Here is a 16,126-nt window from a genome sequence, read left to right on the forward strand (position 1 = left end):
TGATAATAAAATTTTTAATGGGCTTGTTTTGATGTTGAAGTATTAGTTTGATCTTGAGGTGTTAGTTTGACATTCTCTATGTTCTGGGGTCACATTTCAGAAAAGATTTGGGGGGCTGGAACCACTTGGCCACAGGTAATGCCTAGAACATCCCACTGGTCCGCCTCTGCCACCATCTCTCTCAGGGCACTTGGTGTGGCCTGTCCTAATGTATTTTATATCCTTAGACAGTGAAATTCTGTCCTGTTTGAAAAGGTTGCTTCCACACATTGCCCACTCAGCTTTCAGCATCCTGCGGGAGAGAGCAGACCCCATGTGAGAGCAGCCTGTGGCATGAGTGACAAGCTCTGAGCATTATTTAGGTGAAACCTGCCTGCACCATGGAGGAAGGGCTTTAAAATAAGTTACTACAGGGCCTCCCTGGTGGCGCAGTGGTTGAGAGTCCGCCTGTCGACGCAGGGGTCACGGGTTCGTGCCCCGGTCCGGGAAGATCCCACGTGCCGCGGAGCGGCTAGGCCCGTGAGCCATGGTCGCTGAGCCTGCGCATCCGGAGCCTGTGCTCCGCAACGGGAGAGGCCACAACAGTGAGAGGCCCGCGTACCGCAAAAAAAAAAAAAGTTACTACATGCACACGGCACAAAATGCAAACAACGCAGAAGAGCGCTCATACACCGGGTACTTTCCTTCCAGCCTTGCCCTCGGGCCTCTCAGTTCCTCTTCCCAGAGACAACTTGAGTTTTTTCCAGAAACATTCTATGTATAAATATTCATGTACCCATCTCGCACACCCCAGCCCCACCCCACCATTTTTTTTTTTTCTCAAACAAATGGAAGCATACAACACGCACCGTTCTCACCTTGCTTTTTTCACTAACGGTAATTTTGATATTATTCTCTAATGGTCCAGAAAGGGCTTCTTCATTCTTTGTGTGGCTTCACAGATTCCACTGAGGGATGTGATGTGGTATGTTTGTCCCTGCTGATGGACATATAAAATTTTCCTCTTATGAATATTCATGCAACTACTATCCTTTTATGATATTCTAACATGATACAAATTTGTCTAAGAAATGTTTAGGATGTTTATTTTGATCAGTATTGCCAAAGTACAGTCCAATTTACACTCCAACCAACAACACGGTAGGTTGAACTGTAAATTCAAATTGCCGCTCTTGGGGGCCCAAAAATTCAAATATTGACAATTTCATATGGTTTGTTCTAACATGAGAGTGTTTTGCACCCTCACCAATGTGGTAAATTGTCAAACCTTTTGTCAATTAGGCGCTAAAAGTGCTTTTCCCTATGTTGTAATTTGTGTTTGTTTTGTTATGAATGAGAGTGAACATCTTTTCAGTGTTTAATGGCCTTTTGTATTTCTTTTTCTGTGAATTGTCCAAACTGTGTGTCAATTTTAGGCATCTTTTTGATGTAATTTTTACTTTAAAGAACTGTTTAATATTAAGAAAATTGCAATGTTCTGTCGTACGCAGATATTCTCCCCAACTTACCCCTCTTCCTGGGAGAAAACCAGAAAGCTAGTGGGAGGGCCTGGAGCAGGGCCTACACCCCGACCTGGGCCCCAGCTCATACAAAGATTCTGCACATGCTGTAACCCAGGGGCTGCCCGGAGGGCTCCCCCCACCTTACCTCGCACCTGGTTAGCGCTAGGTTTCGGCTTTCCTTCCTGAGCAGGATAGAGCCTCAGCCTGCGTGGTCTTCTTTCAAGGCCAATGAGCGGGTAGGAGTCTGTGCTGAGCTCTTGGGGGGCTTGGTGCCACAGCAGGCAGAGCTGCTGGGGCCTGTGCAGAGTGTGGCCCTTCCAGGCTGGCCTCCTGCCCACTCGTGGCCTCCCAATAGCTCCCAGCTGACCTGCTCACTCATTCCTGGGGCCCCAGTGAGTAAACAGGCTGGTGGGAAGATGAGGGAGGCACTTTCAGGGCCTAGGATGGCAGTGGAGGGCACACCTGTTGGGCAGAGTGGGAGTATCCATCCACTGCTCGATTCTGAGAATCCAGAAATGGCTTCACTGAGCAATTCTGTGAATGGCGTCATGGCCACAGGGACTGGGGCTTGAGGAGAACAGCAGGTGAGTCAGCCCCTGAGTTTCCGAGAATGAGGCCAGAAGGAGCCCACCCTTCCCTTTACAGGAATGCCTCGAATTCACAGCAGAACCAAAGTGCCTGAGCTCAATACTTCGGGGGTTTTCTTTCATTCTTCTTTTTTCTTTATGTTTTCTAAATTTTTTTTCTTGAAGCCCTATACAGCATGTAAAATCTCGACCTGGTGCAGTGAAATAGGTCTTTGTCTGAGACCTTCTAGACTTCCTAGATCTCTGTAAAACTAATATAAATTATAGAACAGAGGTTCTCGGCCTTGGCCCCAGCTGTCTCTTTCCCTGTACTACGTGGGCTGGCTTCTTCACTTCTCAACCTCAGCACACCTGGGAATAACAGTATCCCTCCCTCACAGGGCGGATGTGATGATTAAATAAGACAAAGCATGCATAGCACTCAGTACAGTGCCAGGCACATGATAAATAGCCAATAAATGAGGCAGGAGGGGCAGGGAAGCCTGAGCTATTCTTTAAGAGTAACAGAGACACCAAGGACAGGACTGAAGACAAGAACAGCCTCTGAGAAGGTATTTGAAGTGGACCCAACAAAGGATTTGTATTCAGAATGCATAAAGAAAAGGACAGCCACATAGAAAAGTGGACAAAATGATATGAGCAGTCAACACACAAAGAGACACCTGAATCATAAATGTTTGAGATTCATCTCACTAGTAATTGAGGGAATACAAATGAAATTCTGATTACCCAAAATACAACTTCATCAACGACAGAGAATGAGCGAGGGTCCATATATATCATCATGAATAGATCTCCCAGATGTCCTGTTGAAGAGAAAAGCAAGTGTCAGGAAGATGCCACTTAGATAGAGAGGTTACCATGTAAGTACATTTCTGTTCACAAAATACTACTACTCACTGCAGATGTGGTACAACATATCAAAAGAAGGACGTTTAAAATCCTCTATCAGTGGTGTTATATTTATTTGTCATTACAAAAGGATCTGGAGCAAATATGACAAAATGTTCATCTTTGCTAATTCCAGGTGGTTGTTACAATGGTGTTGGTCAATGTTATTTCTTGGTAGTTTTGATCTTTTATCCAAATTTAGGAGAAAAAGGAGAGAGGGGGGTGGTTTACAATACTTTGGAGTTCGGGACCTGTGGCTAGTAGGAGGGGTCACTGGTGAAAGTTTTCTAAGACCCCAAGATCGTCCCCATCTGTATTTGAATTCAAATCCTGATTTATCTGCAATTGTTCCCAAGACACACAGCAAGAGCCTCTCTCCTCTTACTCATGGGGACTTGTGTCTGTCACATCAAAACTCTCCATCTTCAGTCTTGGACAGTCTTGCCACTTGTCCTCGGTGTCTTGCTGTCATCCCTGTGTCAGTGGCACTACTGATGAGGACCAAACCCAGGGCCTGGCAGCATCTTGCTGGAGCCAGCCGAGACCACCCTTAGGTAAACAGCTTTATTTCTTAGCATTTACCCACCCAGGCACAAACCTTGTAATTCCACAGAGATCTTACTGAACCAAGATGTTACCAGCACCAAAGACGCAATACAAAGCTCTTCGTTAAGAACGGAGCATCTTCATCCTGTCTTCTCAGACTCCATAGGGGAAAAAATAATGTGAATACTTTACAAAGCTATTTCATAAAATGTTATGCTAAATGAACAACAAATTGCTTTTTCTTTTACTAGCTTTTAATGTTAATAGTGCCGTTTATTCCTGACCTTCAGAAATATGAGATATTTTAAATGACAACTTATCTTGCTTGAAAACGCAAGCTACTTTAGACTGCATATTATTACTTATAAGTATAAGCGTGTGCCAGCATCACTCATTTCAGCATCGCATTTGTACCTAACTGATATATATTTCCGTTGACATTTATTGTTCTCCTGCTTATGTGTCAAATTCCTTAATGATGACTCTGACAAAGTTGTTAGCTCGGTATATATAATTTACATTTGCTACCATATAATCGGTGTTATCTATTAGAATGCTATTTGTGACAAATCATGTTCCAAATAAAAATTGAATTGATTTTTCTGTTACTTTAATATTGTGCCGCTCACAGCAAGCCTTTGATTGAATCTGAAACACTTTAATGCCCTGTTTTTGTTTGAGGCAGATCAGAAATGGAGTCTGCCTGATTCACAAATCTAAAACGATTTGTAAAACAACAAAATCAAATTTCAAAAAGCATCTTTATTTTCAAGCCAAGGGAATAAATTTGGTAAAGCTATCATTACAGGGTACACAGCCTAACAACAAAAGCCTCGCATGCACAGTTAATTTCTATGCATCCATTTTCATCTAAATTAGATTTTAACTTTAATGCAGGGTATGAAAAGCCTCTACAGGCCTTTGTTTCTACCTTTTCTCTCAAGCAATTGCAGGCTTTCTCCCGGCTAATCTGAGCTTCACATCACCCTGGTCACTCTCCCTCTTGGCAGTGGGTTTGAGCTACACTTTCAGTTTTCTGGGGTGCATGGGGGTTCTGTTCCCCAGATCTTCCCAAGGGGTCTCTCTCTCAAGAGGGCACTTGCTTGACCCATACTGCTTACAAAATAAATCACTTACAACTAGATCCTGGCTAGCATCAACCCCTTGGGTTAAGTTCTGGTTTAGAGCAAGGGTCAGTGACCTGGGCCCTTGGGCCACCTGGATTTGTACAGACTTCCAGCTAAGAATGGTTTTCACATTTAAATTTTTTTTAACTCAAAGAAATAATCTTTCGTGATACATGAAAATGATATGAAATTAAAATTTCAGTGTCTATAAATAAAGTTTTATTGGAATGCAGCCACACATTCATTTATATGTTGTCTATCACTGCTTTCCTGCTAAAACTGCAGAATTGAGTAGCTGCAACAGAGACCATATGGCCTAAAATATTGACTATCTGGGCCTTTACAGAAAAAGTGTTCAGCCCCCGGTTTAGAAGGAAGGGCTTTAGTGATTTATGTCCTGTTAAAAGGGTGAGCACCTTCAGGGGAAGAGGCTGGGGCAGCACTCAGACAAAATGCTGCATTCATGACAATAAACCTCACAGAAAGCTTTTTCAGACACTGGCTAAGAGATCCTCAGAATGTTCAAAAGTAGGTAAAATGAGGGAAAGGAGGACAACCGAGGAAAACAAAACACCTCCAAACTGCACAAAGCTGCGGATGTGATAAATGTGCACACAAATCGTGAGTCAGAAATGCCCTTAGACAAATAGGTTTTAAAATACTTTACGCGCACGCACCAAAATTGAGTTGAGTTTAAGCAAGTAGGAGTGATTTGGGGTAAACCGAAGCTGGGTTCTGGGAGTGTGGAGGGCAGGGGGATGTCCCAGGCAGACAGAGAGGTCTGGGGAGAGCTGCCCTTGATGTGACCTTCAGCAGAACACAAACCGGAAACAAGGCCTGAAGACCTTGGGGCTGAGTGGCCAGCTCCTCTAGGTCATGGAGTACCTAGTGCATTTTCCTGATGGCTCCCTGGGCTGGTCAGGAAAGGTGGAGAACATGCTTCTTAGCCTTTGGAGAAGCCAGACCCAGTTTGAGTCCAATTATTGACATGGTGCTCTTGTCGGGGATATATATGCCTTTGAAGGAGCCACCTGTATTGTTTTCTGGGAAAAATGGCCCTAAGTGAATTGTTTAACCTCTGTGTGATTCAGTTTCCTCATCTGTTAAATGAAAGTATTTATACTAAGTAATACTAATTAAATAAGCTATTCCAGGCAAAGGACCAGAGTCTGACATAAGCGAGCACATTAGCGGGGCTGCTGCTACAGATTTATTATTGGCCAATTACACCTGTTCTGCCTGCCTCGCAGGGTTAGGATCCCTGGAAGAAAAGTGCAGCAGTGAAAAGGACACTTCAGTAGGGGCCAGGAGCCCTGGTTCTGAACACTTTTCTGTTGAGAACTCACTGTGTGGGCTCATCACGCTCCCACCCACAACCCATGTCAGCTCTAGCAATGTCCCCAAGACCCTTTACCCCAATGGTAATTGATAGTATTTACTGAGCACAGATTTACATGCCTAATCTCTTCATAACTCATGAGGCTGGGTTGGCTTTTCTGTTATTTCACCTTACAAAATAGAGATCTAAGGCTCAGAGAGATTAAGGAAAGTGCCCAGAGTCACACAGCCAGAAAAAAGCAGAATTGAGCTCTGAACTCAAGGAGTGTCTGACTCCTGGCCACACGCTTCACAGCTGTGCTGGAACAAGGTTAAAGCCGTAACTGAGATCCTGTTTGGAGCCACCAGTCACCACTCTGTGGGACAGGGACAGGGAACCAAGGCATCCCCTCCCATCATCCCACCTCCGGGGAAACTGTCAATTCTCCAATACAAAGAGAGAGAAGGGACCCCAAAGGAGCACTTTAACTATCCCCACAAAAGGCCCCATTGTCATAAGAAAACATACAAACTCACAACCTCCATTTCTTCAGCATTTCCAGATCGAGGGAATTTTTGTCTTATCAGGTAATAGACTTGTTTTTAGCAGCAAGAATGAGCTCATTACAGATGCAGCTTGTGCTAATAATGATAATTTGCTGTGCAGTAAAATCATCTCTCTCCCTCCCCTGACAGACGATGCTCTAGAAATTACAGGTTAGGGAGAAACAGAAAGGATAAAGATTAAGGAAAAGAATTGCAATGCGGAATTGTTTCAACAAAAGGAGTTTGATATGCACATTGAACTTGATAATCTTAATCATGAAGTTATAGAAGAATTAGATACTATTAGACAATCTTTTAATTGCCTTTATTCGATTTTGTTATTTCTGTTACTGGGTTGTTGTTTTGTGTTTTTGTTTTACTGCTCAAGTCATTTTTTAAAGGTCAGTGCCAGGAATTAGCTAGTGACTTAAATATTGAAAAGATTCGAGCCCGCGAGTGAAATCAAGATGAAGGCAGTTGCAAGAAGTGGTTTCGCTCCCGACATCCCCTAAGTTCATGGGCAAAGACTTCAAAAACCCTGGGTCTAGAGCAGTAATCTGCAAACTCTATGGGTGTGGGAGAGGGGAGCAGGCAGAACTGCTTCCTGTGTTCTTCATTTCTGAGGGGCCAGCAGAGATGCAGCAGCCTGGACCACACGGCCCTGGGCAGGTGAGGGATCTGTCTCCTGGTTTCCTTCCTGAGGCTGTGGGATCACTCTCCCAGGGTGTTAGGAAAGCTGGAAAAAAATCCCACCTGTTCACTGAGCTTGGTCCCGGCCCTTTAAAGAGAATGCAGCTAACTTCTGTTGAGTCATGGCTTTCTTCTTTAAACATGCAATCTCTGAAAGAGATTTTTAATCACTTCAAATAAGGATCTTATCAATTCAAATAAGGAAAATAACATTTTTTCCCGATTATGAAAACAATACCCGTTGGCTGTGGAAAATTGAAAAAACCACAAGAAAGTAAAAAAGACCAATCGCACCATCATCCAAATAATCACTGTTAGTATTATGGGTTAGCTCCCTTTCCCACTCCTCCCTTGTTTTTAAACAGAAAAACAGGATTATAGTGATGTGTGTGTGTGTGTGTGTGTGTGTACACATGGGTTTGCTGTTATTGTCCTGTCTCATGGTCTTGCTTTTCTCATGTACTGCATCAGAAATGTTTTTCCCCAATAGCATTCCTCTATCACGTTATCTTTTAATAACAGGATGCATTGTAATGCCACACCCCATTGGGTTTGGGGTGTTGTTTGGTATGACAACCACCCCTTACACACATCTTTTGTTGTTTCCCAGGACAGGGTTCCTTTCCATTTCTGTGCCCCAGACCCTCTGGCTGTCTGATGAACCTATGGACCTCTTCTCAGAACAGTGTGTTTAAAGGCATAAAGTATAATACATGAGATTACAAAGGGAGCTAATTATATTGAAATACTATCAAAATACTAAAAAGAACAAATTTGTGAATTAGCCATATAAGTGTTTGCTTATACGTATGTTGAAGAACAATGTTAGAGAGTAGACATGGTAGCTCCAATGACAACTGTGATTATAAAGTACTGATCAACATTAACATTATTTCAAGCTATTTGCAACAAATGTCACATGATGTGAAAAGATCTGGGATTTTTATTGGGTTAAGGTGACAGGTACAGCTGGGGTTTGTTGCCTACACTCATAAACAAAGGAAATATTATATTTCACTTGGAGGTTAGTGAAACAGACATGTAACTTTTTTCTCATTCCAGTTCTTTTTTCTCATCCAAGATATGACTCCTGATTTCCACCCATGGAAACTTGGGGGGCCAGGGAGCCCAGGTGAAAATTCTCATCTTGGGAAAAACGCTCAGGTGTGGCTCAGTTCATCTTTTGGCCCAGCAGTTTTGAGTCTTTTGATAACAATGGCCTCACTGCCCCAGGAGCTGCTTTTGATTTATTCTTCATGCCAGTGGCTGCAGAGTGAAGTCAGAGAGAGTGCCTGTCAGTGATAAAAGGTCAGCCAGTGTTATGGGTTGAATTGTGTCCCCCCCACTCTGCCCCTGCAGAAGGATATATTGAAGGCCTAATCCCAGTACCTCAGAATGTGACTTATTTGGAACTAGGATGTTGCAGGTGTAACTGGTTAAGATGAGGTTATACCGCAGAAGGGTGAGCCCTAATCCAGTGTGACTGGTGCCCTTATTAGAAGACAGCCATGTGAAGACACAGAGACACAGGGAATTCACATGATGACAGAGATTAGAATTATGCACCGAAGATTGCCAAGGATTGACAGCAAACCCCCAGGAGGTGGGGAAGAGGCAAGGGGTGACTCTCCCCTAAGGTTTCAGAGGGCACATGGCCCTGCTAACACCTTGAACGTGGACTTCTAGTTTCCAGAAGTACGAGACAGTAAATTTCTGCTGTCTCATACCACCCAGTTTGGGGTACCATTACAGCAGCCCTAGGAAACCAGTACAGCTGGTGTGCCAGGGCTCTCCTGGGGACTGGGATTCTGAAACAGCAGGGTTGGGGTGGGCATGGCCCTGTGCCAGTGTTGGGGACTGCCATGCCACAACCCAAGGTGGCTGATGGGGGCCGACTCATTAGATGGCCGGGCTAGGGCTTCAGTGAGCGCCCGATCCAGGTGTGCAATGTTACCTCAGCATCGGGAAGAGCTGGGCCCCACCCAGCAAGGTCAACATAACCTGGAAAACATCCACAGAAGCCGCAGCATGCCGAGAAGTGTATCCTCTTTACTCTCACGTGACAATAAACGGCCTTTATTGTGAATGACATGTTATCACCAACCGGTCAGGGTGCAGGTGGCAGTGAAAAGGACGCTTATCTTATGAAATATCCCTCGTGCCGGTTGGGGTGTGTGAGGGGCTCTCAGGTGAGAATGGTGAGCTTCTGAGCCCCCCTTAATATGTGCCTCTCCTTGGGAGGCTCTCCACTTCTACCCTTCCACGCCCTTTACTGAAGAGAGTGGCTCTAGATAAATCCTCCCGTTGCATAACACATTTGGCCTCTGAGCGCAGCCACACCTCACCGGAGGTCTGGGGTCCTCCATCAGGGCTCTTCCAAGGTTAGGACACCTAGCACCTGGAAGATAAACCAGCCCCACAAGTTGCAGGCAGGTGGCCCAGCGAGGCAGAAGGGCTACTGCGAACATCCCACCCGCTTTTTTTTTTTCTACTTAGAAAACAATTTTTTTATTGTGTTAAAACATACTTAATACTCACCATCTTAACTATTTTTATGTGTCAGTTCAGTGATATTAAGTCCATTCCCACTGTTGTGCAACAACAGCACCACCCATCCCCGTGACTCTTCTTCTCTTGTAAAACTGCACTTCTGCACCTATTAAGCAAGAATCCCCATTCTCCCTCCCCTCAGTCCTCGCAATCACTGTTGATTTACTGTCTTTAATTTTGACTACTCTAAGTACCTCATATAAATTGAATCATATGTTATTTCTTTCTCTGTTAGACTTATTTCTCTCAGCATAATGTCCTTTAAGTTCATCTGTCTTGTAGGTTGTGTCAGAATTTCTTTTTTAAGACTGAATAATATTCCGTTGTACATATAGATGACATTTTGCTTATCCCTTCATCCTTAGATGGACACTTGGGTTACACTACTATGAATAATGCTGCTATAATTATGGGTGTACAAATATCTCTACAAGACCCTGCTTTCAATTCTTTCCAGAATATACTCAGAAGTGGAATTTCTGGGTGTATGGTCATTCTAATTTTAATTGTTTCAAGAGCCCACCATACTGTTTTCCATAGCAGCTGAACTATTTTACATTCCCATCTACAGTGTACGAGAGAATCTAAAGGCAACCCACAGAATGGGAGAAAATGTTTGCAAATTGTATATCTGATAAGGGATTAGTATCCAGAATATATAGAGAATTCTATACACTTGACAACAAAGAAGCAAGCAAACTGATTCAAAAATGAACAAAGGGCTTGAATAGACATTTATCCAAAGAAATGTATAAATGGCAAATAAGCACATAAAAAAGATGATCAACATCACTAATCATTAGGAAAATGCAAATCAAAATGATAAAGAGATACCACCTCACACCCGTTAGAATGGCTAATATCAAAAAAAAAAAAAAAAGCAGAAAATAAAAAGCGTTAGCAAAGATGTGGAGAAATTGGAACCATCCCCTTTTTAAAACCAGCAGGAAGGAGGGAAAGTCCTCCCTTACCTGGAATAGAGAAATCCGGATACTTTGGCAGCAGCCTTTCATGCAGCAACATTTTTGGAGAAGGGGTAGGAGGAGGTGCTGCAGGCCTAACTCAATATATTCTAAAGTAAGAACAAAAGTCATGGAGTTATTCCTTTCATTAATAATAAAAATAAATATAATCTGTGCAGGTCCCGATGAGCACGGTGTGTTTATTTCTGATCCTTACGATTTATCCTAAAGGATCATCATCTCCATTTTACAGAAGGGAAAACTGAGGCCACGAGAGCCCCCCACTCCATGCAGTGCCCTACCATCTCCCTTCCTCAGCATGCTTGAGCCTTAGGTTGCTGCCTGGACAGGGGGCCCAGTTGGTTTTTACTGCCAGCCTCTCCCTGCAAACCAGCAAAGACCAGAAGCAAGGCTTCTGGAACTTGCTGGGCACAGGTTGGGAGCAGGACGTGGCTGCCTACTTGGCAAGTCCTGCAATTACAAACACAGCGCCTTCTGTAAAACAAAAGAGACACCAAAAAAAGAAACAGTCCTAGCGCTGGGCTGGGGGCATCTGGAAACCCCTGGCCTGAGATCTGCTCTTCCCCTCGTTCTTGTTACCTGAGTTACAAGCCAGATTTACTCCTCATATGGTTTCAGGTGTGCTCTCTTGGCCTGCTCCATGACGTCCAGGAAGTCCCTGTAGCAGTTTCTGGCCATGACGGTGTGCCGCGTGGCACAACCTAATTCAGTGACCCTGGCTCTCGGCAGGTAGCCTGCCCAGCCGGGGATGGGGGGGGCTCCTGAAGAGGTTTCGTTATGTATTTGCATTCTGTAAAAAGATGCCATGCTTCCTGAGAAGCCACACAGTGGGCGATGCTCCTAAGCTAGCTGGCACCCCAACAATCAGCCCCAGGGGAAGCATTAGGCCCCTAGACGTGACGAGGGCAGCTACCAATGGTTGGTTGATGCTGCGTGCCAGCATCTTGGTAGGGCTTTGCATAGGCTCTCATTTTATTCTCTTACAAACCATAAGGAGTTGGTGCCATTATTACCTACACTTTGTGGAGAAGGACACTGAGACCTCAGAGAGGTTAAGAAAGTCTTGGCCAAGGTCACATAGCAAGGAAGGGATAGGGTCAGGATTCAAACCCAGGTCTCTCTGATTCCCAAGTTCTTGCTCTTAAACAGATCCCACTCTTTTCTCAGACTAAATACAAAAGAAAAAAGAAAAAAAGCTTCAGACAACGCTCTTTGACCATCTGAATAAGGGAATCAAGAGAAGCACGCAGGTCAGGAGAAAGCACAGCAGACTCGGCTCTAGCTGCCCGGCTGGCTGCCCTTTAGCAATTTCACATTTGTGAGATGTAAGATAACTGCCCTTCAGTTGCTGTAAGAATTGAATTAGGCCACTGAGTCCCAGAACCTAAAAGCTGGAAGGCACCCTAGGGAGTGTCTAGTCCATCCTTCCCTGCCTTGGATGAAGGAACTGTAGCCCAGAGAGGGGAAGCAACCTGCCCTAGGTCACATAGCAAATACTCATGGAGCTGGGCTAAATCCCAACTCTTAGGCAGATGTTCCTTGTAATGACTTGGAAATTTTTAAAAGCACGCCAAACATGTGAGTCAGCGTGTGTTCTTGAAAAGTCCCCAATTACAGTAATAATAATAAAGACAATCAGTCCATTACTTTTCTTATAGGCCTTTAGGCCTTAAAAATAGTCTAGGACAAATCATTGTTGTGATTATTAACATTATACAATCATACTGTCAGTTGTTTTTGTCACTGTTATTGTGACTGTTATTCAGTGTAAAACCCCTTCCCGCCCAGCCAGCACCTGAAGGAGCTGGGTTCAAACCAAGGTCTGACCTCAGACAAGGGACACTGCTCTAAAGTGGGAATAATAGTATCGACTTCATAGGGTCATCGTGGGTGGTTAATGAAATAACGGTAGCCAGCACAGAGAAAGCAACTAAAAGCGGTACCTACTGAGACAACAGCTGCTCTCTGAACCTCTGTGATGATTGCCCAGGGAGCTTAGTACCTAGCACCCTCCTCCCCACCTGTCTCCCTCTCCCCCAGAAATGTTTCTTTCTCCTTTTAAGAAACTGGGCCTCTCCATTTTGCACGGACGCCTGGGGACCTGGAACTGTGCTGGACCCAGTGCCCTCGGTCGCAGCTCAGCAAGACAGCCAGGCCCTGTGCTTGGGCCCAGGGTGAAGGGGGGCTGGTTTCTGGGAGCCGGTACCCCAACTCAAGGGGCGGTACCGCCGGTAATACTGGTGCAGGGTCCACAGGACCGTCTCCTGTGAGCAGACGGGCTTTAGTTCGGGGCAGTGGCCACTGTGCAGCGTAAGTCCTCCAGCTGGTCTTTACTCCGCTGTGTGTTCTCCTGGAAGATTTTCAGACAGTGGGACATGTTGTCCTCGCTGGAGGTGCCCTGGCAGCTAAGGTAGGGCACGAAGCCTGCAAGAGCCGATCACGACCTTCAGCGAGGGATTCAGAACCTGCCCAAACCCCCAGAATCTCAGCCCACCCCTTGCCGTTTCTTCCTTGGCCGACAACACTGCATTTTCCCAAAGGCCATTAATACAAGCCGCGCTGTTGTTTCCACTGTGGCCGGGCCCTCCCAAGGCCATGAAAAACTGACCTTGGAGCAGGGAGGGAAGGCCCGTTTCAACAAAGGCAATGACAGTAATATTCTTTGATAGCAAAGCCCCTGATGTCAGCCCAAACGGCAAATGGGGAAAGCATTTAATGGACCAAAATGTTAGTCAAAGGAGTAATTGAAATTATTCATCTTTTTAGAGAGAGAGCTTATTTTCTTTAACACTTCCCAAATGCAATTGGGGCTCTTTTCTGTCGGACCACCGGGAAATTGCAGGCTTATTAAAAGCAGAGACCTATTACACAAAAAGGTAAATTCATTACCTGTGAGACCCACCCCGAGCACAATTTTTCACCATTTCCCACAAAATAACATGTAATCATTACAATTAGTACGGGTAAAACACAACTATTTATTTAAACTGGATGCTGGACCCTAAGTACTATAATGCTGCCCTAAGACCAGCTTCTAAAAGAGCAAAGGGGGAAACTGGTTAAGACTTGGCTTTAAACTGTCAATAAATAAATAAGTAAATCCCATTACTGAAGCCCACCATTTTTGCCCTTGTCCCCAGGGCCAGAAAACCTGGCCCCAGAGTTGAGAGCAGCAACCCTCACCCTGTGCACCTGCAAGAAACCTCCTCTGGAAGAATCCAATTACTAAACTGCTCTTGACAGTGTTGGAAGTCTTCCACCCACTATCCAGTCTCCCCAGTTTTGGGACAATTAAAAGATACCCTAACATCATGGAGGAGATCGTAGACACCCAGGGGCCCTGTCACAGAGGTTTTTCTCCATCAGGGTCTACTTTGATCTGTATAGATTTTACCTGATTGCGTATATGCACACACACACATAGGAATACAAGCTACCCTTACTGAGTCTTGCTAAGGGCCAAGATATTTTAAATAGGCTATGTGTGCTGGCTCCTTTAATCCTCACAACAGTCTTATGAGGAATCTATCCCTACTCCATGTAACGGGTTGAATTGATAGACCTATCCAAGTCCTAACCCCTGGTACCTGTGAATGTGAACTTATCTGGAAATAGGGTCTTTGCAGACGTAACTAAGGATTTGGAAATGAGATCATCATGGATTTAGGGTGGGCTCCAAATCCAGTGCCTGGTGTCCTCATAAGAAAAAGGAGAGGGAGATTTGAGACACACAGACACAGAGACACTGAGCAGAAGGCCACATGAAGAGCCATGTGAAGATGGGGACAGAGACCGGAGTGATGCTGCCACAAACCAAGGACACCAGGGGCCATCAGAGAGAGCACGGCCCTGCCAACATCTTGATTTCAGACTCTGGGCCTCTAGAACTGTGAAAGAATAGACATCTGTTGTTTTACACAGCAGCCCTAGGAAACTAATACAACCATTTAATAGAACTTTCTACTTACCATAGAGAGGTAAGTAACTTACTTACAGTCACATAGATAATGGCCAGGGAGAGATTGGAATCTCAGTTTATTAGAATCCAAAGCCTATTCTCTTAACCAACCAGTAGGACCAGGGTGAGGATGGGCAACCTTGGAATATTCTCCATGCCTCTCCCCACCAAGAATACCTATATGTGAGAGCAGAGGGCCTATGGGGACCACCAGGTTTGTTACCCACAGGGATGTGACTTAGTAAATTCTCGGAAGCCTGAGGAGGAAAAGCCTTTAGGTAGGGTGACCAGTTGTCCTGGTTTGCCAACAACTGAGGGGTTTCCTGGGATGTAGGACTTTTAGTGCTAAAACTGGGACCATTCCCGGCAAACCAAAAAAGTTGGTCACCATCCCTCTAGCGGACACAGGAAGAAATGGGACCATAAGGACAGCCCTAGTTCATGAGAACAGCACAACTTGGGAAGGAGGACAGAGCCTCAGCTTATTCATTGTGTCTATCCTGGTCCAAATGTATATAACAGACATTAATTAAGCGCTTCTTACATATCAGGCCATGTCCTGGGAGATCTGCCTAGATTATATCTCCCCACTTATCAGAACCCAGTTATCTGCCATCTTCAGCAATGAAACACTTTCAGCAAGTTTCTTAAAAGCTAAAGTGCCTGTACTGGTCCAATAAGCCGGTCAGACATGGACAGTGGGGCAAGGCAGGGACAGCGATCAGGACCATGGTCCCCCTGCAGGGCACATCACCACTTACCACTGTAGCCTGGTGTGATTGGCAGGTGTCTCATGAAGGTCTTGGAAGACTCCATGATTTTGCTCTCTGTTAATGGAGGGAAGTCCTTGCCTGGAGAACTCACTGCGCATGTGCTAGAGCCCTTGGGCGTCAATAACCTTGCCCAGGGATTAGGACAGAGAGAAAGCACCACAATTCGCCAAGGATGCTGTTAAACATGCAATGTACAGGACATAGCAAAGAATTAGAGTAAACTGTGGCTGGAAAGGATCAGAAGTTGCAAAGGCTGGCATGGAGTCCACGATGGGGCGGGGGGCGGCGGGGCGCGGACCGAACAGGGCCTGTTTCCGTGGATGCTGTCTCCCGAGCCAGACCCCTTCTCCCTCCTGGGATGGCCTGTGGTGCCCCCAAATGGACCAGGTCCTGCATCTGACATCTGTTGATGCTTCCAAGTCCTACCCTACCAAGCCAGTTCCTCTCTCAAAAGTCATGCCCTTGTGGCCAGGACAAGTGGCCTCAGGGGTGGAGGGGAGGGCCTCAGGCAAGGTTTACTCAGCAGTGATGGAAATTTTTTAAACAGTTCAGACATTTGAAGAACACCTGCTACAACACGGCTGAAGACAGGACTGCATTCCTGTGAAACGCTAACGGCCGCCCTGAGGGTTAGTTCCTACCTGAGTCCCTATTTT

The 16,126-nt window shown here is 45.2% G+C and overlaps 1 protein-coding gene across 1 annotated transcript; it reads right to left on the reverse strand.

Annotated features, from left to right (window-relative positions):
* Window positions 1-11,336: 11,336 nt before the first annotated feature.
* On the reverse strand, window positions 11,337-15,513 carry CUNH10orf82 (chromosome unknown C10orf82 homolog). The gene is given in 5 exon segments (XM_029244777.1): window positions 11,337-11,495; window positions 11,498-11,529; window positions 12,946-13,026; window positions 13,029-13,163; window positions 15,459-15,513. Coding segments are annotated over 5 exon segments (462 nt in total).
* Between the last annotated feature and the right edge of the window lie 613 nt (window positions 15,514-16,126).

This window comes from Monodon monoceros, unplaced genomic scaffold (assembly GCF_005190385.1).
Source record: "Monodon monoceros isolate NGI ecotype Baffin Bay Population unplaced genomic scaffold, NGI_Narwhal_1 Super_Scaffold_4, whole genome shotgun sequence".
Classification (NCBI taxonomy): domain Eukaryota; kingdom Metazoa; phylum Chordata; class Mammalia; order Artiodactyla; family Monodontidae; genus Monodon; species Monodon monoceros.